We start from the raw sequence: 27,917 nt of genomic DNA, 5'->3' as shown, positions 1-27,917 counted from the left end.
TATCTCTAAATGTAGTTAAGTCTCAGTCATAATTTTTTATGAGATATTCCTATTTGTATAAAGAACATTTGTATAAATAAAATTTTCATTTATTTTCATTCAGTCCCTTTTTAGTTATTAACCCTAGAAAATTGAAATTATTAGGCTTTCGGCCATTTTTGAAAAGCTCTAGAAAAAAAAGGAGAGCATTCTCAGGCTAAAACTTTTTCAGTAGGTAGTTATATTAGTTTTCAACAAAGGAATAAAATATTAGTAGTGAGTCTCTTTTCCTTCTGAAACTTTTAGGGTCTTAAAAAGTAACAATTGATGATTTTCTTCCTAGATTTTGCAGAACAAGTTTGACTGACTTTCTTGCAGAAAAGAAACATTATTATAATGTCAGATTGAAGTTCATTTTATGCTGAACACACTGGTTTTTGGATTATTCTGATATCTTTAAAAATAGCCTGGCAATTAAACTTTTCGCGAAACGCGTATTTTACTAAAATCTGCAAAACCGCCATTTTAAAAATGGCCGCCAGGAAAAAACTACGGCTTGTAAAATTTTTTCAAATAGTGTTTTGTGATTGTCTACCCATAGGGAACTCATAATAAAAAAAAATTAGGCAAATTAAAAATTTTGAGCAACATGTGGGTGATTTGAAATGGATTGGCCCTATACTAAAAATTAAACATTTAAACGTGTTTTAATTTCTTATAATATATTTTATTGCAAGTTTTACTTCAAGAACCACTTTTAAAGTAAATAAGTATAAAGAATCAGAAACAATATACAAGGTTATTCATAAGTCGTTACACATTACAAGTATTTTAATTACGAATGTTGTTTTACATTTTTAACATTTTCCAAATTTAAGTAAGTCTAGCTAATTAAAATAAATTATTTGAAATTAAAATATTGTATCTGAAAATTGAGGATAGGTCTTCTCTCAGACTGTTTTAACGAACTTTAATTATTAATTAAAATAATGTTATTATTATATATATATATACTCGGCTTTCAGTGTAACTGAATAGAGTTTACAAGATACAGCATACGTACAAGTAACGTTTAGAACATGCATGCTTATTATAAGCCATAAAAGAACTGAAATTTTAAAAATGTATGAACTTAAACGAAAATCTCTCTGAGATTCTTGAATTCTACAGTCTGCTGGCAGATAGGACAACTTAGGTTGCCTGTAACGGCCGCAGCTGCCGCAGAGAGACATTCATTACAGAAGACGTGGCCACAAGCAGTAGCCATGATGCGGCGGCCCAATTTCTTGATGCTCTCGAAACATATCGGGCAGTAGACAACATTTATTTCTGGACCCATTGACCTAGAACAGACGCAACAGTGAATATTATTTTCATATCTACACAATAGGGCATGTAGTGGTTTGAAAATGTGTGTGAACTGTTAATTTTCACTCATATCAGCTGTCACAAATGGTGATTGGTTAATAGTGCTGTATCAATTCTCACATCACCATTCACAAAATTATTTCTCTTTGTGGTAATTAAAGACACATAGTAAGTAAATGAAATATGAATAGTATTGGATGAATTTGGTCTATTAAAGGTTAAATTAAGGAATTTAAGATCTGTAACAAATTGTTTTTATCAGTTCATAGATATCAAAAAGAAAATAGTTGAAATATTAAATACAAACTTAAAACCTACAGTATTTTATAAAACAAAGAGTAATTTGATACACATATTATTAATATATTTAATTGAAGATTTGAGCATTAAAATAATGGCCAGAGCGTTTAAGTAAAAGTACCTATTGCTCAAAGTGTCTAGTGTTCTTTACAGGAAGATTCAACATTAAATATAATATTTTGTTCGAATATCCGCAAACAAACACTTGTTCATTTTACATTGAACATCAAAGAAAATTAAGAGGTTTGGAACTGGAAGAGAACAATTGTACTGATTCGAAGATGCACTTGTAAAAAGAAGATCCACTCAAGATGTTTAACATGGGCGTTTAAAAAATTCAAAAACCTCACACATGGAGATGTAAAAACATAGCCGTATAACACCTGAAAATGTAATGACAATGTAACAAATATCGAAAATTTGAACAAATATTTCAGATCTCTCATCGAAGAAGAATCTGATAAGATAAATCACTAACTTTAGCTTCTGAATTTGGAAATGCACTTTTAATGATGTAAACTATCTTGTTAACAGCAACTGCATTAAACCAAACCAGAAAAATCACACCATGAACTTTAACTTAAAGACAATTTTAACCTAGTAGATGAGGTTGTAAAAACAAACCTTAGACAAGAACTGAGAACTTACGTTTTGAAATATCATCCTAAAAAAAAAAAAAAAAAAAAAAAAACTTGAACAAGAGCGTGGACTAAGAAAAGACTTTATCAAACAAGTAGATTTATCTAACAATCTTCTCTAACAAATGAAAAGATGTGTGGGAAGTGACAAACAACGCTCGAAACAAACATAATAAGACAACAGAACTCCAGAACTACATACAAACAGAGAGTTAATATCTAGTACAAAAAATAGCTCCCTGTTTTAATTCATATTTCACAAACGTAGGACAATACACTTCAAGGAGAATCCCAGATTCGGAGAGGCAAGCAATACAACTTACAGTTCAAGAACCGAATGCTAAACTTAATAACATTACAGATACAAACACAGCAGAAGTCAGAGAAATAATCAGCAATTTAAAACAATACAAAAAATCTCTGCTGGTCTAAATGAAATATTTTCAAAAATACTAAAACACTAAAACTTGAGATCTTGAGTCCACCATAAAAATTAAATCAACACTATTTGTAATCTTGAAGATTATTAACAAAGATGATTCTGATTCTAAAACTAGAGTGCAGAAATATAATGCCCAAAATCGGGATTTGAATCCAGTTTCCTGGGTGATGAATGGAGGCACTACCTCCTCAGCTACCAGAAGGAAAAGTTATTAGCATATCATTATATGCTAAAGATGACTCTGGGCTTGTAACAGATCAACATCGGTAAAATATTTCAAAAGGTTCGTGGAAAGATCGGTAAGCGGAAAGTTTCATGTACCACAAACAGCTGATAAAACAAATCAGATGTTATGTTTTTCATAACATGTAAGTCTAAAATCTATATATATATAAAAGAAAGTCGTGTATTTATAACTCAAGAACGGCTGAACCGATTTGGCTGTAAATTGGCAGGGAGGTAGCTAAGGACTGGGAGAAGGACATAGGATACTTTTTATCCCGTTCCCGATTCAGGATTCCGCCTCACTGGTCTCTAAAAGTTACGGAAATACCCGTAAGAAATGCATTGCAGCAAACATATGTTATTAAGTGAAAGAGCCTGTTCAAATTTAATCAGCTGTTCTTTGTAAACATATATAATGCGACAAACAAATATGTTTATATAATTTAATTACGATTTTAAATTTCTTTACATTTATAGTTAGAAAGCATAAAGTAAGCTTAAGAGAATCAGCAAATTTTGTTTCTACTGTTTCTGCAATCACTGTTAAGCATAGACTTTACTATCCAGATAATACAATTCAAATCTTACGTAAAAATTCACCTTTAACTGCAACATTTTTCTAATATAAACCATGCTCGTGCTTGATCAGAAGAGCAATGCAGATATCAAAATTACTATCTTACGTTGGCTACAAATATAAAGAATGTTATAAAACCTACCTTAGTTTTACACGCGCAAAGCCTAAAATAAAAACCATACGCAATTTCGTTTAACATCTGGAGCTCATAATCATTAGACTGTAATAATATGTACCTAATATATGCCATATTTCGTTTCAAAATTACATTGAGCGCCATCATTTATTACATCGTATGTGTGCAAATGCATTCGACTTTTGATTTATAACTCAAGAACGGCTGAACCGATTTGGCTGTAAATTGGCAGGGAGGTAGCTAAGGACTGGGAGAAGGACATAGGATACTTTTTATCCCGTTCCCGATCAGGATTCCGCCTCACTGGTCTCTAAAAGTTACGGAAATACCCGTAAGAAATGCATTGCAGCAAACATATGTTATTAAGTGAAAGAGCCTGTTCAAATTTAATCAGCTGTTCTTTGTAAACATATATAATGCGACAAACAAATATGTTTATATAATTTAATTACGATTTTAAATTTCTTTACATATAGTTTAGAAAGCATAAAGTAAGCTTAAGAGAATCAGCAAATTTTGTTTCTACTTTTCTGCAATCACTGTTAAGCATAGACTTTACTATCCAGATAATACAATTCAAATCTTACGTAAAAATTCACCTTTAACTGCAACATTTTTCTAATATAAACCATGCTCGTGCTTGATCAGAAGAGCAATGCAGATATCAAAATTACTATCTTACGTTGGCTACAAATATAAAGAATGTTATAAAACCTACCTTAGTTTTACACGCGCAAAGCTAAAATAAAAAACCATACGCAATTTCGTTTAACATCTGGAGCTCATAATCATTAGACTGTAAAAATATGTACCTAATATATGCCATATTTCGTTTCAAAATTACATTGAGCGCCATCATTTATTACATCGTATGTGTGCAAATGCATTCGACTTTTGACTCCTGTCCACGCTGGGCTAATATAGTTCAATTGTTATACAAAAATCATAGAATATTAGAGAAAAATTCCAGTTATTTCACAAGTGCATATTGAGACAGTTTTACAATTTAAAATCTTAAATAGTTCATGAGCTTGGAGTATCTTTCAGCGACTATTTATCTCAGAAGGGTAATAAGGACGTTCAAAAGAAATATGCCTCCTATGTCCCCAATTTTTCTGCAGGAAATCGCATGCGAAGCCGTGGGTAACTGGGTATCTGGTTGTAATTGGTATTTTATTGAAAATCAAGAGTTTTCGTTATAAAATACTACGAATGTATTAACGAACTAGCTGTTACCCGCGGCTAATCGCGCATAATTGCTTTTAATAAATAATATAAGGACTTTTCTAAAGATTGTGTGCGAAGCCGCGGGTAACAGCTAGTAATTAATAAAGCAAAAGATAAGTCAACTTTATTGATTATACTGGAATCAATTTGAGCTATTTAATTACAATAATCAATAAAGAAATTTGAAATTTATTGGTGACAATAATTCATCAATCCAGATATACTATATCAATTTCTCTCATTTGTGAATGCGAGAGGGCGTCTGTTGGTCCTCGTGAAAGAAAACACTATACTAAAGCAAGTGAGACTGGTGAGTGAAATTATGTTGAAGTACAAAATATAAATTTATAAGAGAGAAACATGGGAAGTGATATAATTAGTGATTACGATGTTGTTAGTGACTGGGCCTCATTGGAATTGCTTTTCAATCATTTTATTGATTTATTTTATAAAAATTCTGCAAAAAGTGCAAAATATATGAAGTCAACTCAAATTTTCTATAAAACTAAATTACATTGGTTTTAATCACATGATAGTGACCACGTCCTTGGGTTAACACAACCTCACTTTGAACCAAACTACGTTATATAACATAATTCAACACCTTCATACTAACATAAATTGAACATTTATTTTGATTATTACTACAATAGAATCAACTTCACGTTTGGGACTTTATCATGTGGCATCACCAACTTTAAGCAAACAACAAAACAACGTGGGGTTTTAAAATTAACCTCACATAGGCTAGTTGATCTTCCTCATTTGGCTGCAACAACGTTGGACAATTAAACACCCACACCTAACATCCTTAGGCTTTGATCATGAAACAGTCAACGAGAAATATTCATCCAATACTAAAATCTGTTGCTTTTTGAAACGTTACTTGATATCTAGCAGCGAAAAAAACAGTGATTATGAATAAAATATTATTAAACAAGTTATATTAAGTAAATTCTGACAATAATGAAATGTAACCAACATTTTGACAACTTATTGAACAAGTTAAATGTGACTCAAAAATATATTATTCGTATCATTTGCTTCAAACGCAGAAGAGATCATACGGATCAGCTTTTCAAACAACTAAATATTTTAACAATAAAAAATTTGTTCATATTCAAAGTTCTTCGGGCTTTTTATAAGAGGAGTGGCAACCGGGGGACAGAAAATTTATTCTATCAAACTATAAATGTAGTAAATCGCCATTTTGTAAGACCGAGGGTGAATAAATCATTTTTTTCAAAAACTTTTCTCTACTTAGGCCCAAAAAGTTTCAATCGTTTGCCACAGGAAATTAAAAGTTGTAATACTTTGGTTTCCTTGTCTAATAAACTAAAATATTGGCTATTTGATGCTACAAGTATTGATGTTCTGTTACGGTAAAAATACATTAGAATTAGGTTCATGAGTCCATTCCTATCAGTGTGAATTCCGTTAACCTTCCGTTGTGATAAGAACACTATTGTTATTCGTCACAGGAGCTGCCTGTTACAGTGTTTTTGTTTGAAGACTAGACAGTTAAGACATCTTTATTTTGGTATTACTTTAATATTAGTTTTAATTTAGTCACCATGTACTGGATAAAGGTGACTGTAATTTTCCACAAATGTTTTGAATTACTATTGTAAATATTGGGAAATAAAATAAATATTATTATTATTATTATTTTACTTTTAATTAATCAGAATGAGGTCAGTATTGGAAGATTCAAATGAATTACAACGCTAAACGAAATATTTAGCTTGATAGCTCTATCTGTAAATTGTTACACAGAACTAGCTTTACCGCTCAAACTTTCTGTCACACAATCCTCACGTAGATGCAAGTACTATTATATTTTAAAGTAAAAGCTCTGGTTGAAAAATTTAAGTAACCTTGGCACGGGTACTAGAATCGCTATACCACTACAGTGTGAGTGAGTTCTTTTTTATCATTAAAAACAATGCTGTTATCTACGTATATTTAAAATAAAGGTATAGTTAAAAGAATAATATGTACTACGAGTAATACAACTTCACTTAAGAAAAGCTCCACAGAAGTCAATCTGTTATTACTAAAAATATTATTATAAAATTACTTGGTGTGCTCATTCAATAATTTTTATGGGTAGGGTACAATAAGCGGCCCCGGTTTTTTATATCGAAATTGGCAAACGATATTACTTAATCATAACCATTGATATAATCAATTGATACCAATTTGAACAATTAACTTAATCTATATCAGCAGCTGTAAACACTTTCAACTGATACACATAATCGTATTATTAATATTAATAATAATAATTATACATACACGTAATAATATATATTTACGTGTGTATAATTATAAACAATTCAATAATTATGACATAAACCATGTGCATTGTGGCTCATAATATTTATGAGTTTTCCTGTTAGATTGATCTCGTTCTGGTTTGTTTATTATTTATGTAATTTCTTAATTATTTATGAGTTTTCCTATAATTTATATATAGGAAAACTATAATGTACTATATACTCACATTTTAATTTAAAACATATGATTGTTATTTAGAACTATATATACTTTTATATCAATTGATAGTCTAGGATTCGAGATGCGAATATTAGGTATCAATGATTATATTTTCCCATATAAAAAACAGAGTCCACTTATAGTACCCTATCCATTTTTATTAAGGAAGAAGTAAGTGAACTTACATGTGTTGGCCGGCTGCAGATAATGCCTGTAGACGTGCCGATCTGCGCCGAGTGACTGAAACACACCTTAGTTTTAAAGGCTTTAAGTTATAGAAAAATGCTACTAATAAATACTTTATTATTTAGCTAAAAATTTGTATAATATGAGCTACCTTAATATGATGTAAAGGTTAATCAAAACTCTGTGCAAAAGGTCTCAGGTTCAAATTTTTCAGGAGCTCCCAGAAAATGCTACGAAGCTGTACTTGAAAACTGAAATTCTTCTAGAGTTAATAGGAAAACATAGAAAGCATCAGAATAAAAGATTAGGAAATGTTTGTTTAAAATCAGTAACTTCTTTGGTATTTCAGGAAACAAAAAGTAATATGACTCAGATAAATAAATATTTTTTAATGAAGTAGAAGTTGAGTCCGGATATTTTTAGTGAAAGGAATTATTAATTCTGTTTAAAAAAAAACTTTCGAAATTGTGGGGAAGGGAAATACATTTATTTTTAAATAATAATATTTTTTTAATTGAGTTGATTTAAATTAAGAATATAATGATGGAGTGGACGAACACAAGATTCATTTGACATAATAAAAATTAACTAACATAAAATTATTTAAAAGTGGTCTATATTATTATATTTCTGTCATTTATACCATATATTGTTATAAATAAGATAAATCACAAATGTGTTATTAAGCGCTAATCTTAAGAATGGCTGGACCAATTCAGCTAATTATTAAAAAAAATATTGATTGAAATCCAAGGAAGATTTATTTATGTGAAGAGAAATATAACAAAATGTTACTTGAAACATTTTGGAAATAAATAAGATGGAAACATGTTTAAAACTCAAAATTTATGGTATTCTTAACCACTTGACCCTCAACGAATGAAACCAGATCACTTAGTTTTCATCACCAAAAACAAGAATTTAGATGTAGGGAACGATAGAATAGACTATAAAACCATCTAATGTACTTCATTATTATGGCTATTTGTGGATTAAAAAAAATTTCCTATCAGGCTTATTTTATCTGCATATTAATTTATACACTCAAGAAAATAAATACCCTACAATTAACATGATCCTAAGAGGCAGCCTGTCCTTACATGAGCTTACTTTGGATCTGGTGGATCTGGCATAGCATCTGGTGGATCTGGCATAGCATCTGGTGGCTCTGTTGTTGGAGAAGAAACACCTCTATAAACTTAGGAGAAAATTTAGAATGTTCTTTTCTAAGAATTGTTATTGCTTCCAAAGTTTTTTTTTAAGTCTTGGGTGCAAACATTTTTTGAGCTTATGATTCTCTTTCATACAATCTCTCCATTTTTCAACCACAAAAACTTTGTACTATTCATACATATTCACTACAACTATCGTAACATGAACGGTGTTAAAAATTTATCAGACACTTTCCATCTATTTACTGTCTAAATCTGCTCAGTAAGAACAGAGCTGTTCAACAAACTCCCTAAAGAACAGTCAGGAATCCATTGCATACTACTCGCAGAAGAAACTGTTTACTGGAGTAACCTTTCTACTTCAGTAAAAGAATATCTGAGTACATAATCCTGAAATGATACCGTACCTGACTGCTCCCACAACTTTAAACTATTATTACGTAACTAGAAGATGCTTTATTAATCTCCAAGAACTTGTAAATGAAGCAACTTGTTCTGGAACTTATTGTTATCATCTTATCAAACATAAACTCACCTATCTCGTTCTTTGAAGATTCTTTTATTATGCCCGATGGAGACAGTGTATTGGTTGCTGGAGGAATGGAGGCTGATGTAGAGGAATCTTGTTGAGATCTGCCTGTAGGTCGTCTTGTAGATGTAGACGATACTGTAATAGCTACTGAGCTGATTCTAGTAGAGACAGTTACATTTGTTCTCGTGGTGCTGGTAGTGGTCTTCCTCACAGCCCCGGTACTAGTAGGTGTTCGAGTTCGAGTGGCACCACTGGTTGGTAGCCTAGTAGAAGTCCTAGTGCCCACTAACGACAGCCTAGATACTAGAGGTGAGGACCTCCTGGCCACCGAAGTGACCCGGGGTATGGATGAACGAGACGGTGTTATTGTTGAGGTCCTAGGACCCGGTAGTCGACTTCCTACTGTCACTGGTGACTGTCTGGCTGCCATCTTTGGGGTTTTCTAGAGAGTGGAACAAATGAATGAGAGATAGGAAAAACAAGATATTAGGACTAAAATAAATCTCACTTTTATATATATATATATATATATATATATATATATATATATATATATATATATAAACAATAGACTATGATTGTCACGTGATATTTTTTTAGAATACTATATGCTAATATTCAATGCCCAAACGGAGAAATTATGGTAGTTATACTTATACGATGAACCTTGAACGAGTTTGTCAGGCATCTGTATTCGATTGAAGTTTTAAAATGGCAGATGTTTATAGTTATAAAGTATTTATAATCCAATGTGGAGCAAAAAATCAGTTTTCTATTAATCTAAACGATTTAGTCACTTTACCCTTATAAGTAATTTTATATTTCATAACATTTTGACCAACCCAGTTTTCAAATAGCACACATTAACTTTTTAGTAATTAAAACACTTGCTAAATTAACAACAGTATACACCGCCAGACAACGAGATAATGAGACTGAAAGTCGCCATTCTCAGGGCCTGTACATGATTAGCAGATGCACACTCAACATTTACATTCGATTATGGTTATAAACGTGTCTAGCTTACAAAAATATGATCTGAGATAAAAAGTATTACTGTAATTCATCTTCAGGTGTACGCAGTGACAATTCTCACCTCTTATAAATTATGTTTTACATATTCCAGCTAATTTGCGCTTTTTTGGAAATGCCATTTAGACTATAGGTAATAATGTGACTCTCTGCAGTTTCTTATGTTGATGACCCAATAAAATGCGTTTTCAGATGCACAGCATTGGACATGAAAATATAAGAGTTAATACTGTCCAACAATATTTCTTGACCAGAATTTTTACTAATTAATACAATTTGAACGGTCACTTTAATTCGAGCACATAAAAAATGATACCTTAGGATTTTTAAATTCTTGAACCTTTTACATCCAAAGAAAAAGGATAAAAATGTGGAGTCGGGGGGTTATGGAACCCCCCCCCCAGATCAGTAGGGGGATCCTGGGGTCAACCACCGGAAAATTTTTTTGAAATATTAGGTCCTAAAATAGTTATTTTATAGCACTTCTGAACATAAAAGGAAGGGAAAAGATCAGGTCAGAGTGTATAAAGTAAAATAGCTCTACCACCAATTACCAGGAAACTTATACAGGGATCAATAAAATCTTCTGCAATAAATACAGTTTATATGAAGTGTATTTAACTAAAATAAAATTATTTAAGTTTTAATCATAAATCAAGACCTAGGATAAATTGATTAAATCATAGGATCAAAGAGTATAGATATCCACATTTAAAAGGTGACCATAAACACTAAGTAATAGAGCTACAATAACGGGAGTTATATTAAAGTTTAGCTTGTTTATTTCTGTTTCTATATATAAAACTGTTTAATTATAACAACTTTCAGTTTTTATATCGATACACCGTAAAAATGCGCTTGTCAGCCTAACTGTAACTTTGAACATTCATAACTCAGAATCCTGTGTTCCGATTTAGATCTTTATACCAGATATATACTTGGGTTCTGTAGTTGCGTATGTAATTTTATAATAGTATGAAAACAAAAGTTGTTATTACATTACCATCTTAATTTTTATTTTTGACTAGGTGGTCTACAAAATTTTTCATGGCAAAGTAGTATAGCTACCCAGGGCGGTGTTGCCTCAAAGTGACAACAAACTAACAACAGTACAGAACTGCTGAGCGTAGCAACTAACTTACTACTCAATCGTATTACTTACTATTGGCAATCGGGGCTGCTGCAAAAGATACTTTGTACCAGGTGTATCCCGAGAGTAAGTTACCGCAAACCGAAAATACCCGGTTCAGGTTATTGTTAGGAAACATCTACCAGTAACAGTAAATGGAACATGCACCTGTAACATTTTAGGTGTAACGAATGATTATAGATCAGTGCGAGTACATTTTGTACTTGGGTACTGGAAGTACCAGATACAGGTAGTAGCTACAAGGAATAGTAAGAACTAATTTCACTTTCATTGTTGCTTCGTGATGCTGCATTTAGAATATTTGGCGAATTGAAAAAATTTAATTATTATACGAGTATATTCAATACCGAGTATTTCGTAAATTAAAATAGTTATACAGTTCTATTTGATTATGATTGATTCCAAAGTTCCAACATAAATTGTATTTTTAATTGAACATCTTTTCAGCAATCGATTATTTTGAAATAAAATGCTCTAGGGTCCCGTTCGTCCTTCCACATCAATGTTTACAATCTATAAAATCATATGGGAGAAGATTTAGAGTGGGGCTGCTCTGAATACAATATACAAAGTAGACAGTTCTTCTACCACTCCACAGGAAATTACAGGCATTTAAAGTAGGAAATTGAGACAATTATGTATTCAAGTCCAAATTAAAATGGCTGAAGATTAAAATATAAAATTGTTACAGTATAATGCTAGATTAAATAACTCACGTACATACTACAATAAATGCCATGTTTTTATCTTCAGCCTTTTTAATTGACATCTAATAATGTTTTGACCTCTCGTTTCAAATTGTATTTTTTTACAACCTATCACACACGGAGGAGCAAACTGTCAAAATGCTTTCGAAAAAAATGACTAGCGACACTTTCTTCCGACGTTTTACTCCCTTAGGCTGGACACATACTGGAGGAGTAAAACGTCGGAAGAAAGTGTCGCTAGTCATTTTTTTCGAAAACATTTTGACAGTTTGCTCCTCCGTGTGTGATAGGTTGTGAAAAAATACAATTTGAAACGAGAGGTCAAAACATAACAACTTTGACCAATTAAGATGCCAATTAAAAAGGCTGAAGATAAAGTACATGGCATTTATTGCAGTATGTACGTGAGGTTTTTAATCTACTTCAACCATATCAATTGAACACCAAAGGCCATAACATTTTATTTGATATAATAAATATATTTGCAACAAAAAACCTTGAATAAGCTTAAAAATAATACTCATTTTTGTTTTATCATGTGGTAATTTATTATAAAGTTTTTATGCAGAGCTTAGTGTATATAAAGACGTGTCTTTGTAAAACAACTTGTGGATTTTCTTATCTTGAAAGAATGTCAAATATTAGTTCTGTTAGCTATGCTATTGTACAAACTTTAACAATAGTAAGTAATATTATAGACATAGTACATAATTAATTTAACATTAACATTTTGTAATTTTTCCAATGTACGTAAATAAAAAAAGTTTCATAAATAAAGTTGTATGGTTTATCCTCATCTTTCAAATAAAAAAGTTATAAACTTAAGTTTTATCATAGGTAAAAAATACCACGAATATAATAACTATTAAAATTACTTACGGATTATTTACAAGCTGATTTAGAAGCAGCATAAAGTAAGTTATACATTGACAGATTTGATTGGTGGGAATGAGCGGCAATTTTAGGACTTGCCCCCATGGAAAATTGTGTAGCTGCGGCTCTGACAGTTTCTGCTAGTCAATCTTGTTTTGATATGTTGATAATAAAAATCAAGGTTTATTTTTTAACTATTTGATATTTGTATAGTTTTATAGTTGCAGACACAATTAAGTTTAACGCAGTGAACAAATCGGTGTTGCAACTCCTAACATATAGTAGGTGCTGCAGACAATGAAAAATACTTTATAAAAGTAAAGTCAAATTATACTCTAAATGTAAGGTGTAACTATTAGACTTGCAGGATTTCTAGTGAGTTACAGGTGCGACACCACAAATTAATTTTTAAAATAAAATTATTATTTTAATAAAAACTTAATTCAAATTGCAATATTTATAGTTTAAAATAGGACCTTTTATTGTTTAAATAAAAATATTACTTTTTAGTCTTGAAACAGATTTAGTATTAGGGATGGAGGAAAATATTTTTTAACAACTATTGATTTTATTGTTTGTGTTCTTAAATTTGATTAATGTTAAGGTATATCATGGCGTGGATGTGAATAACCCCTTAACCCTCCCCACCATTTTCATAAAACAGGAAAAAACGAAATAAAACATCAAAACTCAAACTTGAAGTGTGTTGAAAATATTATTACAACTTTTAAACAAGTTTATTTGTACCCTGTATAAAAAACAAGAAATGTTGTACTATATCATATCTATAATAGGTGATTTGTTAGTAAAATTGTTGTGGTAAAAAAATAATCAGTATTTTTATTTTATTTTATTTTATGAAAATTTTATTTTAGTTGTCTCAAAAAGATTATAACAGTTAGGAAAGTAAAATTATTGTTTTACTAACACAGGGGTTAATGCAAAAATATATATATATATATATATATATCGCAGGGGTTTATTTTCTATATTTCAATTTAGTCAATAAATGTATTTAGAATAATGTAAGAAGAAAACTCTTTGGATATTTATCACAAAATATTGAACAATTTTAGTATTTAGAATTCACGAATATTTCATATGATAAATAATGGAATTGTGCAATATTTATGTGTATCACAGAATGTCTGATTTGATTGTAGAAATCTTGTACTAAATCCTTATATGATGGACAGTTTAAAATGTAACAAACTGCTGTAAAAATAATTATTGCTGGGGTTTCGAGTATTCCAAACAACATAAGTCATATGTAAAACTAACTGCAGTGCACGTTTTATTTTAATGAACGTTAGAGTTATAAACCCAACAAATTAAAATAAAAGATATTATATTAATTTATGAACACAAAGCAGAGTTGTACAAATGATTTTCATATGAATGAATGAATGATTTTTCGTAAGTAAATTTAGGAAATGTAGAATAAACTAAGCTAACATACCTGTAGATGAGTTCGTGCAAGTAACTGGATCTAGACTACAAACCTGCATGCACTTGAATTACCGTTATCAGATAACAGAAATATGCTTGATCTCTCTGTCCAGCTCGACAAATCAGTTATATTCAAGTTCATCTGCTTGTGTGTATAACATTGGATACATAACCAGAATTTGCTTCTTAGACCTACACAAAATCACAAAACTCAAAATTAGATACCTTCCAAATACAGTATTATTTGAAAATGTATACTAATTCATTTTCTCCTCTTATTAGATGAAAAACAATTAAGTTTAACCATTCAAAAACGATTCAATTCTCCAACAAGAATCTGCACTACATATATCTTAGGGGCCATCCCTTAATTACGTAACGCAAAAATCGGACTTTTTAGAACCCTCATCCCCCTTTGTAACGGACATTTAACGGTAAAATAAACCTCAATACGGACATGTAAGTCCGCCACCAAAACCCCTAAATTATATTCTAAAAATTGTGTTATAATAAAGACAATTTTAAACTCTAAAGTAAAATGTGATTTATAAAACTAGCATTCCTCCAACTGCAGAACATAGTTTTCAACTGTTTGCTGTGTCTTCTCGATATGTGCATTATTGTAATTTTGCTAATATCAACGATTGCAACAGTTTTCCCTGTCTATTTTTTAGAAATTTTAACTAAATTTTGAATGCAACCGTAACGTAGGAAGACATTCACTACACAATGGCATGGAACTCACTCTACTGCTAAACACAATTTATTCTTTACGGACCGAAACACGGAGGTTCTACCCGACCAAATTTAGCGTGAATATTATATAGGCAGAATTTCGGCGTGTCAGACTATACCAGGCGGACGGAACTCTCATCCATTTTGTTTTTAAGTCAGTATCAAAATGGTAGAGAAAGTCGGTGCGTTGCATTTTCTGAGTTATCTGTATAATGTGGCGAAGTCTTTATCAGCATATCTTTAGCCCAACATTCTGTCTTTTATGTTTATTACTGTATTCCTTACATCTGACATCATACTGAGCTGGACGTTGCTCTATTTCCACAATAAAACTTATCTGTGTCAAAAATAATATTTTATGAATAAACTACAACACAAGACAATACTATGATAACCTTCGGTCTCTTGTGTTTGGCCCATGTTTCAATTCTAAAGCGCCTGGATTCTGCATTAAACGTTACGCACCGTCGTTCTGTTGAATTCAGCGCATAAAGTCAAATACGCGGACTTTCAGCTCACCGAATTTTACGCGTTGCGTAACGTAAATAGTATATAATAATAATGAATATAATGATTATTATAATTATTCAACCTAATTACAAGCAGTAATTTTATAGACAATTTTATATAATCCAAAATGGGGGCTTGGACGTACCCCATTAGAACCTATAGCAATATAGAACCTATCTCATTAGAATGGCGTAAAATTAATCTGGTCTCACATCCTATTGTACTTTTTACGAACAAAAACATATTTAAGTGGTGAACTAATATGTTTTTCTGCTTACTAAATCGGCACATACTGTATCACTTGCTTGCATCTTTTATGTAGAAATACGATATCTTGATTTATAAGTATAAAGCAATTAAAAGTTTGTACAGTTGCGCGTGACACTTTTCGCGTCAATTTTGGAGTTTAACATATTTGTTATTATTTTAAAAAGTTGAGAAATATACAAGTTTTCTGTGATATATTTAAGGACGGAAAAACAACGTCCAAGCAACAGAAGTCGTCTAACATACAACGGACGAATAGACGACGCTAAGTGACATAACTTCTTTTCTGTCAAAATGTGATTTACAATGTTTACCAATTAAGACGTATTACACTTATTTACGTAGTTTATTATAAAACTAATACTTGGACTATAATAACTTATCTCAATAAATTGTGGTAATAATATTGTTATATTCATTGAGTTAATAATTTTACAATTTCTTTTCTCTTTGATTCAATATTAGGACCTGCAATTCGGTTATAGCATATGGTTATAAAATAAATAATAATATACAAACAAATAGTGCGTGGTTAACCAAAATAAGTCTCTCTGTACTGTTTATTAACTTGTGAATTTTATTCTGAAATAAATCTTGTGAATATGGAGGAAACTATCACTAACGAACTGAGCAAGTACAGCTTGGTGGTGACCCCCTCGGAGGAAGAAACACAAGAGCGCAATAGTCGTCCCGCCGCAGGAATTGAGGCGGTGGTACCCGAGAGGAAAAGCGGGGAAAAGCAAATGTTAAAGGTTTTTATTTTTCGTTTTTAAATATTTTGTTTTATCGTTATTATTTTATTACTATATTTTTCGTATGGGCATTACAAAGTTTTATTTTTTTAACATTGATAAACATTTATTACTATTTATAGTTTTTGTTTCAATATAACGCAATATAATCTGGATTAGGAAAGCGGGTGTCCGCACGGCTTAAGGTATCCGGAACCTTTCAGTCGAATTTGTATTGTTTCACTCTCCCCGCTCTATACAAGGAGTCCAAATTAAGAACGTACAGCACTGAACAGATGGAATTCCGTAAATGCTACATTGAGGTCAACTTATCTTGAATGTTAATTGGTGGCCAATTTAATTTGGGTCGTCTAAATGACCGTCCATATCTTATCAAGACGGTTTCTAATATTATATGCAAATATTAGAGGAATATTGAGACAAATTAGTATATGGGAATAAAAAGTCAGCCCAATTCCATTTTTAGGATTTTTCAAAAACATCAGATACTGAGTAGTAGCTGCCTACAATACATTTTTTTAAGTTCATGCAAAAAAATTCTTTTGTCGTTTATGATTTTAATGTCGTGATGCTGTTTTAAGAAAAAAAAAAAATGCTCCATCATTACGTGGTAGTTTGGCGGCCAGTGCAGTTTGATGACGCATCTGTCTAGGATCTGCTTACACGCACGCACATATCAAGACAAACCAATCGATCAAGACAACCTTTCTAAAAAATGTTCATTTAAGTATTTAGGAATTGCCACTGATGGAAGACTGAAACGGTAAATTTTCATGCCCTCAGTTGTAAGCTTTCATGAAGTGCCAAATGCGCGGAATTTTGTAGAGGACAAGTTCTATTTAACTGAGTTTGTGAGGGAAATCTCCAAACCGAAATACAATATTTTAAATGAGTCTCGACTGAGGAATTATACGACATTTTCATAATTATTTTACTCTGATATTTAGCTATTCCACGCATTAGGCACTTCATGAAAGCTTATAGCTGAGGGCATGAACATTATGTTACCGTTTCAGTCTTTCATCAGGGGCAATTCCTAAATACTTAAACGAATATTTTTAGAAATGTTTGTCTTGATTATCGATTGCTATGCTTTGGGGTTCTAGAAATCGCGCTCGATAAAATTATAAATAATTTTTTTTAAATAATCTAAATGAAAAAATAATAAGTTTTTTATCAAGAATGGAATATGTTTATATCAAAATGTACAGAAATTCTGATATATTAAATACGATTATTCTTTTTTATATTTGTTGTACATTGTAATAATAAGAAATGAAATAAAGATATATGTCATGTTACGTATCAGAAGTTCCAAGCTTATAAAGTATAAAAGTGCTTGTAAGGAAATACTTGTTTATGTAGTTGTACGTAATTAACAATACAATTTGCAAATAATAATCTTACATATATTTTATTTAGTTTTCATAACGTGTAAAACTTTTACTGCATAAAATATTCTAGACTCATATTTTTAATTTGATAAAATTTGGTATTAGTCTTATGCCGAAGTACAGGAAGTTGATTATACGTCTAGTCAATAAACCTTAGTCATTTCAACTACATAGCTTACAAAAAGCATGTATTGGCTGAGCGCTAGTGAAAGTCTATCACTAGAAAACTGGTACAAATTCATATTCCGTCTGTTTGCCTATCTGTCTGTTTTCCGAAGGATATTTGAGAACTAATTTAACTATATACTTGAAGTTTTGCATGAAAGTTCAGCGAAGCCTGTTACATGACATTTACTGTGGTCTCATGCGTTGTATATTGTAACAACAAATATATCTATTTTTATTGGGTTGAAATAAAAAATATTGTTCTAAGCAAAGAGTACGCCAATATTTTAAATCGAATTTAAGCTATTTATTTACCAGAGGTGATTAGAAAATTCATATATTGACCGTGTTTCTTTTCCATTTTGAGAAATCAAGGAAGGTTTAACTATTGATTTTAACATACGAATGGTGTAGACAAACTGGCTCTGGACGTTGATCTTTACGGACAGCTGGAAACTGTTTTGTTTTCGCTGTCTCTTAACATGTTGATAATACGAGCGTGGTGCGTGCACGCTGAATGATGACTGCGTGGCGACGTGACGCAGCGAACGTGTCGATGATCGCGTCGTAGATTACAGTAACCAGCTGAACTGCTTGTCAACATGGCATGTAGATCTGTGACATGTGGCTTCAAAATCAGCAGAAGAATAACAAACAGGGTTTCAGAGATCGTTCTGAACAGTAATACAACATGTGACATGTGAGCCAGTAAACCAATCGAGTGAGCCGAGTTAACGTATTAACAGTGTTTTCGTTAACGATAAATTTATACCATTAAATAATGATATCTATATTTTGTATGTTGTGTGGTTATTTACTCAATAAAAAAACTACTGGAAACATTTGTACTTAAATTTTACATTGACATTCTTAGGTTTTCTGGTTAACGTATATGGAGGGCTATTCCTATTTAAAAAATATCTCCGGGCTAAGCCCTACTGGCCTCTAAAGTTGCGAAAACCCCCATCTTGGTCTTGGAAGTTGTTACAGCAAACAAATGTTAAATCTAATCACCTTTTCTGTATAAACATTGGTTTATGACAGCATAACCCTGAGTTTAAAATTATTCAACTCAAAATTTGTTTCGAATGTTTAAGTTTTCGGTTTTTATTATTTTTATTTACGGTTACTCCAAAGCCGGTATAGTGGATTTTGTTTAGTTGCTAATTTTAAAAGATGCAAACGTCTCTATTATAAATAATGTAGGGAACACGTTTCCTAAATGCCATAAGAAATATTTTAATCCATATTTTAGAAATTATATTCTCATAACTATGTTTGTTCGATTTTTTCAAGGGGCTATTTGCCCCGAGGGTCTATTTTAAAGCATAACTCTCTCGGGTATGTCAGTGCTTATCAGTGGGAGTATCGGTAGAGTGTAGGTTGAAGGATTTATACGAAATATAATACCTTGTATTAAAAAGCCGTGAAATTTATGAAAATAAAAATTAATTCATCCCTATAAAAGGGTCATTAAATTTGACAGGTATTCAAGAAACTCCACACTATAAGGTAATATATATAAGTATTTAATAAATATTTATAGTAAAAGTCTAGAGGTACTACCTACTTTACGGATTATTACACAAAGCAGAAATCACTTAGAGTGATTAAATGATTGTACTCATATTTGAAAATACATAGCAACAAGTGGAAATTCAATATTACACGAAGCAAAGTCTTTCGGGGATTTATCTGGCCTACTGTTTTGTCCCGAAATAAGGACAAGAGTTGAGATTTTCCCCATTATGGTTCACCTGGGGATTGATCGCTATATCAGCACAAGCGACGTTCCATATTATTGGATGTTTCATGAATACTTATTAATTTTATTTTTATTTATTTATTAGCTTCACATATGTTTAAACATACATTTAAATACATGAAGTATACGTGTGAATTGTCAGTCTTTATATAAGAAGTATTTGGTACATACAATGACCTTATACTTTAAAAATCTGCGAACTATTTACACAAAAAACCGATTAACCATCATTTAAAACATTCAGCCACAGAGTAAAAACTCCTTGCTTTAGGGGGTGGTGTCTGAGGGAAGCCCTAAAAGATCTCACGCTTCAGATACATTGGAAGGGAATTGAAAAGTTTCATAGCGAAGTAATAAGGTCCTTCCTCGTATAGTTTGTCTATGTATTGGATACTGGTACTCAGTAGGGCGCAACGAGTAACCAGTACAATTATTGGAAAATATGCTAACATTATTTTTTTAGAAAAAAATAGACATTCAAATATGTAAATTGTAGGTAGTGTTAGAATTTCGTTTTTATAACAATGTGTTTTACAGGAATCTCTGGGTTTCAGGTTTAAGCATTGTCTTGTACTGTTATTCCAGTATCATAGTTGGCTGACCGTGCAATAACTTTGATAGCAAAACAGGCGGAGCTTAACTTGCTAGCCAAACACTTACATACACTGTCAACCTTGCCCTCTTATTGGACCACGAATACAACCGTAACTGTGATGTTTCTGGAGTTCACCTCTTTGTCATTGACGTCAGTTGTTGTCTTTATTAGCTACATCAGAAAATATCAATGCTTTGACAACTCCCACAAAATTATGCATAATGGCGAAGACACTTGGAATGATCTTAGGCAATAGCCACCAGAATTCAGAACAAACAAGAGGATCTCAGTAGCCTTTGTTTCCGCTGGAGTGATTTTTGTGTACAATATAGCTGACTGAGGACTATGTACAATAACAAAATCTGGAAATTCAAATAACTTTTTCAACATGTGATATGTCTTATTTGACCAGTATATTTCGATTGACTACTATATTTGTCAATTTCAACCACAAGTCACTCAATATTCGCCTAAATGTTTTAACGACATCAGCATCAGGATCGAGTAGAAACTAGGCTGAAAGTGTTTCAGATGACTAATGGAAAATCAGTATGTGCCCTATATTGAAATGTCCCAACAAAGTTCTAACTCACCTAAGTGTGAGATAAGAACTCAGATGAACGTCTCAAACAGGTTGCTGTTTGATGCTGTACACCAGGCGAATGTATTCTACTGCTATCAGCAGATAGCCACTACCTCCTATAATGTTCTTTAGTATCGTATTTAACCTACACTATGTTCTCTTAAAGCATAAGTCAGATGACCACATAGAGTTTCTATGCGCGTTCATCTGGGCTTTGGGTTGTATCAGTTACATGGTGATGACGGTTTGATCTGTCTCGGACGTCACCAAGTCAGCTGACAAGATTGTGCCGACGATCTGCAAGGAGTGCAAAACAATATTAACAGTTCTGCTATGACACAGTTGGAGAGGTTTCTTTTACAACTATCTAATGACATACCAACGTTTTCTGTACACCATCTCTTAAAAATTAAAAACGATATCCTAACTAAGATGGCAGGGCGCAGTTACCACCTATTTTTTGTAATCCTGCTTCAGTTCCAGAATCAGAACGAGGAAAATTAAATGACAACTGGTTTGTTCCACAATAATTTATTATACATATCTCACACAACATATATAGCTATTTTGTGTACACATAATACCTTTGACAATAAATTCAAGTATTATAGAATTAAAATGCACTTTAAATTAACTTCTGATTACATGTGGTTTTAATGAACTTTGATGTGACTTCTTTTAGTAAGTTTACGATGTTTTGTTATTAGTTTGGCCCTTAATAACGCGCTTATCAATTTATAACCACTCCCTGCAAACCTGTATACGAGTATATTTAAGTTCGCAAAAATAGAAGAATTCAGCTTGAAAGCATGCTACGTTCAATACTTGTAACTTATAAAACACTACGTAACTAAAAACAAAATTTAGAGCCCGCTCTAAGAGAAACTCTCTCTACCCGCTCTGAGATATCCAAGCAGTGCTTACTTGCTGAATAGCTTTGGCATTCACTACTTCCATTCCCAGATTCCTTCCAGCGTTACCAGATCTCAAAGCTCGTATAATCCAACATAACATTACAATTTTTTTATTGGAGGTCGGTATATCGGCATCCAACTCTGAGGTCAGTTGTATTCATTATCACAAATCTTCACCACTGTTCTCAATGTCGTCTTGCTGCACCAGAATAGGATCCCTTGACCTCCAACAGAACTAACAATAAAATACTTTCATACAGGCATCCAACTCTGAGGACAGTGGTGTTCTTTATCGTAAATCGCCATCAATGTTGTCAATGACGCATTGCTGCTCCAGAATAGGACTCCTTGGCCTATTGAAGTTTTTTCCAAAAACATGAAGTTTTTTTTGAAACTATTTTTTTGAAACATGGAGTCAACCCGTTGGCATTTCATAAAGCGATTTTGAAAGGAATATTTATTTTAGACGAGAAACAATAGTAGTCAGCGTATTAAGTAACATACTAATCTGTGCTGCCTGTTTAGATAAAATATTTTCGAATCGTTCAAATGATTTTCGAATTTTGCTGGATAAACTTTTAGATTCATGTATGTGTCCATTAGATTCTTGTTCCCTTCAAGGAAAAACTCATTTATGTGATTGTTCTATACAGCTTGAGCGAAGGTTAATCCTTCAGTGACTAAACTATTTTGAGAGGACTGGTTTTGCTTAACATTATGTTATGACTGGTTGTTTCGTCTAGAATTATCCTAGTTGGTTACAAAAGTCTTCTTTCTAAGGGGAGGGAATTGTTTGTTTTGTATTTCTTTATACAACCTTTGTAGTTAACTTGATGCTCATCGGAGCACACAACACAAGAAGGGGGTACTGTTGAAGGATTATTACAAACCTTTGTATCATGATCCTTGGAACATTTAACACAAAGAAATGTATTTTTGGAATATGATTTAGTATGTCCATAACTTTGGTAACGTTTGCATGGAACAACTTTTTTATTTTTATTAGCAGGTTCAAATAAAACTTTAGCGTTTAGTAAATACTGAAATTAAAATATTTATTACGATTGCACGACTACAAATCACTAAAGAAAAGAGAGACATTAGTTTCCTTGTGACTCTGTTTCTTACATTGATAAGATTTCTGACTTTTTCTTATATTTCTATTTTTAGGTCTTCAATAGAAGTAGAGTAATGCTTGTTCTTCAGCACAACCCTAAACGCTCGTTCTTGCAAGTATTGGCAAGTATTGAGACTGACGTTAAAGTCTGTGAGTCCTTTGACTATTTGCAGGAAAAGATGGAAAACAAGTTTAATTCCGTCTCGATTGAGACACTTGTACGAGTATTCAGTTTTACTTATCATTGAATCTACGGCTCGTGGCAAAAATATGTGGGAAGGGGGGGTGGCTTTGAATCTTTTATTAGGTTGTCAGTGACTATATCTTCATTCATCGAATTTTTTATTAGAGGATGGCTATGAAAGTATCCATACCTATTTCTGAGTTGAATGTGTTCATAATTTCTTTGCTCGGTAACGTTACTTAAATAATGGCCCTTGAGTCCATGGTCTGGTGAAAAAGTAATATTTCTTTTTGTGTTTCTTGACTTTGCCAAATATCTAATTCGTTATCAGAAATGTACCCTTCCGATGATTTGTGCTGATATAGTTCTAATAAGGTAAAGTTCTTTCTAAATGAGGAAATGTAATGGAAGAAATATAAACAAAGAAACACGTCCTTCACAAAAAAATAAATGGAATATATCAAACCAAGGAATGTTAAAAATTGAAACTAAATTAACGCACTGACTTTACATGATTCATTTTTCACTCTTTAACAAATAAAAACACAAATATATACAAAATAAATACAATCAAACCAAATTTGAACGATTTTCCCAGAGAAGAATGAGCGTGTATGTATTGCTACTTTCGTTAGAATCAACTGGGTCTATAAAGTGACTGTTTTTATTACCTTATAACAGATACCTTATAATCAGATTCACTGGGTTACAAAATGGCAGAAAATATTTATGTGATATTAGCAAAGATAAATTGTAGTGCGTACAGTATTTTAAATACCAATATAATTTAATAGTTGTAATAAGTTGATAGTTTATCATTGCAATTTAATATACTGTACTTTTGAAAAATGTGCACGAAAGGACTGTTCTTGCAATTTGATATGAAATACACACTGTACCTTTAAAACTATATTATAGGAATTACTTCGTAAAGGTTTATTAGTATGTATGTTTCTTTGTTGGATAATAAGAGAAAGAGGAAACTGTAAATGGAGTAGAAAGTGTAGTGTAAAGGTTTGACAAAAATTAAAATGATTTATTATTCATAAATTAATAATTCGCACCCATATTTTCGGCTGAATTGTAAGAAACTAGAAAATGTTTTTTATTTACGAAAAAGCCCGCAAGTTGTAGAACGGAATTATAATAGTATTACTTTTCCTTAACTAAAGTGTATTTTTTTGGTCCATTGTTGTACATATTACTGATGATTCACATTTAGCTCATTTGCAATTATGCATTGATTTTGTTATTACAAAACATGTAGAAAAAACTATCATAAATGTAAACCGACTAAAGGTAGTATCGGACAATTAGAGGACAACAATAATGTATTCCTGAGAGTAAAAGTTTTAATTTAGTTATGGAAGTTTTAGTTTAAAACTAATAGTAAACTTTACGGAAATGGCAGACATAACCAAGCATGCTAAAGTTAACTTGATAAGTTCTAGATGGTATATTGATTCCAGTTCAAAAAGAATAATTTAGTGTCTCATATTTAACAAACTACGGCTAAGAATGACAGGTCTTCGTTTGGACTGTCATATATTTCCCCTTCCCAGCTCGAGCCTAGATTGTCGCATGGCATGGCGGTGATTGCTGAAGGGCCATCATATTTTCTCGGTGGACTCTGTAGCACAGTTTCAGACACGCTAGCTAACATTTCTGTGCTCACGTGAAGGCAGGCGCGATGCATGTTGGTGTCAATCATAGTGCCTAGCACAACACTTTGCCCAACACGCCACCTTCCTCTCTTATTGTTTCTTTGGGCTTCTATTTATCAGTCGGACATGAATTTCCCCGCTCTGAGTATCGCTTCTGCATCGGCATGGACCAAGCGACGTCCTGTTGCGCCACTTCCAGCCAGTGTAGAAGAGGAGGGGTCCTCCAAAGATGTGAGTTAAAACCTGTTCGTGTCAACACCGAATTGTATCTTAGTATATTCGAATCTTATATTCATCCCACAGCGGATCGTGGGTTTGCGAGGCATAGTGTCCAGTCAAAGATTCTGTAATTTGCGTGTCGTGTCGTGTTAATAAGTTAACAATTTGGTAAGTATAAAACGTATTGAACTAGTTTAAAAAAATAGAAAAGCAAATACAAATTTTAACAAAGTTTAATGCAGAGAGCAGTAGTTGCACGGAAAAGGTATTCAACAAATAATTTATCCTAACGGAAAATGTGGTGTGAGTTTGTTGGTCCTTTCAGTGCCAATTTCCGGTTTACCACACGTTTCAATGAAAATTTACTAAAAATATGAGATTTCATATCTAAAGCGTATTTTATGTTAACCCACATTAAAAATAAACGTTCATTCTGTTTTTTAATGCATAAGCCATAACTGATCAATCAGTAGCAGTGATTATAGTCAACAATAACCCAGACGCAATTATGTGATTAAAAAGAGTTATAATATTTTTTTCTTTTTACAAATAACTTGATAAACATTGAAGATATGTTCTAAATAAAGTGTTCTTTTAGTGAAGCTCGGTTTCATTGAGTGTGAGATTTTTTTTCTTTAAGCGTTGAGCCTGAAAATTATTTTTAAAATACAAAGTATGATTTTATTTTTAATTTTCTTTATACGTTAAAAGGTTTTTGCGTATAACAAATGTTAATATACGTGTTTTATAAAAAACCCTAAACACAATATTATTATAAATGGCCAATTGATAACAAAGTTACGACTTTTTAATAACTGTACCCGAGGTGCTAAAACTGAATCTGAGTTTTGAGTTAACGCCGATGTAGAGCGTTAACCCAACCATCCCTAACCATTTTGCCCTGTATTCCCAAAAAAACTCCTGCCACTGTAAGGGTTAAACTGCAAAAATAATTGTATGAGTAATTGTTGTTATTGCTTGAGTTTTTTTAGATGTTCTCAGGAGAATCTCAAATGCATAGTTTTTAGTAAAAAAGGTTCAAAGAATAAAAATATTAAAAAGATACATTTTTCTAGGACATATAGTCCTTGTCATATGACACATGAATACATTGAGCTCTTACGATAATCTTTCTAAATTTTTTAAAATCTCACTTATTCAACATCATTACCATTTTAGCTATTTTATGTATTTTCTATAATATATACGATAAACTATTAGTAAAACATATATTATCAGAAACTAGAATAAATTTGCAACATAATGGCTAACCACAGAAATTCTCCTATGGTTTATTGTTTTCTACTGTAATGACAGATCCCTTTTTGTTTTTTAAAAACAATAATTTCGTTTCTCTCAACATGTTATACTTTATACATTTATAATTGTATTTGAAAATGTTACGTCTGTATAGACTATGACTTCTTACATAATAATTTCATACCGTATATAACATTAGTGGTTAGTTAGAATTTATATTTATTGTGAATCTTTCAAAGTTCAAAGTTCAAAAATGCTTTATTCACAAAAATTTGATTTACGTACATGGGCATTACATTATCCCATGCGCTCAAGCGCGTGCGGGATGACAAATTATTATTATTATTGTTCAATAATTGCAAACTGTTCATGAGCCAGTATTTTGGAATTCGTTACATTACTGCATTAACAAACATTAATCTTAATATTATCAACAGCACTAATCTGACATAAATAAACACTGACATTATTAATAACCCAAATACATACCAGGATCTACAATAGTGTTCCCTAATTTAACTCTCCTATAAACTTCTACTTTCTATTTATTTACTTCAATTTATTCACCACACTTCATTATATATTAGTTTTATATTTTTAACCAAGATCATCCACCTAGACTTTATAAAACATTTATAGATTTATAAATAAACAAAACCAATTTTTTAACTATTTTGTATCAATAATTAACATTTTATAAACAATCTAGGAATTAATAACAATAATATAAAACATTATTTCCAATCAACAACAATAAACTTTAAATAAATAACAATAACATATAACAAACTTAAAATCTATTTAACAAAAAAATTACTTTGAACAAACAATAACAATAACAATATATATATATATATATATATATATATATATATATATATATAATATTATATATATAATATATATATATATATATTATAACATCTCCACGTAACAAAAGCAAACCAGAAATATAAATATATACCAACGAAGTAAAAACTTACTATGTTTAACTTTTCATATTTTTAAGGCCTCAAGAACTTCATCGTAACTTATACTAAATTTATTTAAATATATTTCATAATCTGTATAATGTTCAAAAGAAAACATCACTGCCGAAGTCATTACTCTTTAACTCTTGGACGGCATTTACAAAATACTCATTAAAAGTATTGGCAACAATAAACGCATTATCTTCAGATACGTGAAGCATTGTGCCATTTATTTCTTATCGTATCTAGTGTTGCTTTCCTGGACCTTAAAATCTTTTTTATCACACTCCAATATTTTTTTTGTATCCCCATGGCAGTCCCCTATCAAAG

General features: G+C 31.6%; 2 protein-coding genes across 5 annotated transcripts in view; one reads left to right on the top strand and one right to left on the bottom strand.

The window, feature by feature from the left end:
• Window positions 1-795: 795 nt before the first annotated feature.
• On the bottom strand, window positions 796-14,650 carry LOC124354695 (salivary glue protein Sgs-3-like). Its single transcript, XM_046805340.1, has 4 exons — window positions 14,503-14,650; window positions 9,285-9,723; window positions 7,577-7,631; window positions 796-1,322 (listed from the first exon to the last, which is right to left on the bottom strand). Exons 2-4 carry the CDS (start codon window positions 9,709-9,711, stop codon window positions 1,112-1,114), a joined length of 693 nt encoding a protein of 230 aa, XP_046661296.1. The 5' UTR covers window positions 9,712-9,723; window positions 14,503-14,650; the 3' UTR covers window positions 796-1,111.
• Window positions 14,651-16,514: 1,864 nt separating this feature from the next.
• LOC124356334 overlaps window positions 16,515-27,917 on the top strand; it is a 33,604-nt gene continuing 22,201 nt past the window's right edge. For 3 of the 4 annotated variants that reach the window (XM_046807516.1, XM_046807518.1, XM_046807517.1), the window contains exon 1: window positions 25,142-25,368. In XM_046807516.1, the coding sequence (XP_046663472.1) occupies window positions 25,168-25,368 (201 nt within the window). In that variant the 5' untranslated portion in view covers window positions 25,142-25,167. Of the gene's footprint in view, window positions 16,757-25,141; window positions 25,369-27,917 lie in introns of those variants that run through there. The other variant, XM_046807519.1, reaches the window with a different exon arrangement.

The sequence above is a fragment of the Homalodisca vitripennis genome, chromosome 2 (genome assembly GCF_021130785.1).
Source record: "Homalodisca vitripennis isolate AUS2020 chromosome 2, UT_GWSS_2.1, whole genome shotgun sequence".
Taxonomy (NCBI): Eukaryota; Metazoa; Arthropoda; class Insecta; order Hemiptera; family Cicadellidae; genus Homalodisca; species Homalodisca vitripennis.
Note: the sequence above shows the minus strand (reverse complement) of the source record. Positions and strands in the feature narration are given on the sequence as shown.

What these genes read in the sequence shown, in the direction of transcription:
- LOC124354695 (XM_046805340.1), bottom strand. Translation starts at nt 9,711, where the DNA reads ATGGCAGCCAGACAGTCACCAGTGACAGTAGGAAGTCGACTACCGGGT. An exon ending in ATCTTCAAAGAACGAGATAG is followed by an intron (nt 7,632 to 9,284) that starts GTGAGTTTATGT and finishes GGTGTGTTTCAG; the next exon opens with TCACTCGGCGCAGATCGGCA. An exon ending in TCTGCAGCCGGCCAACACAT is followed by an intron (nt 1,323 to 7,576) that starts GTAAGTTCACTT and finishes CGTCTGTTCTAG; the next exon opens with GTCAATGGGTCCAGAAATAA.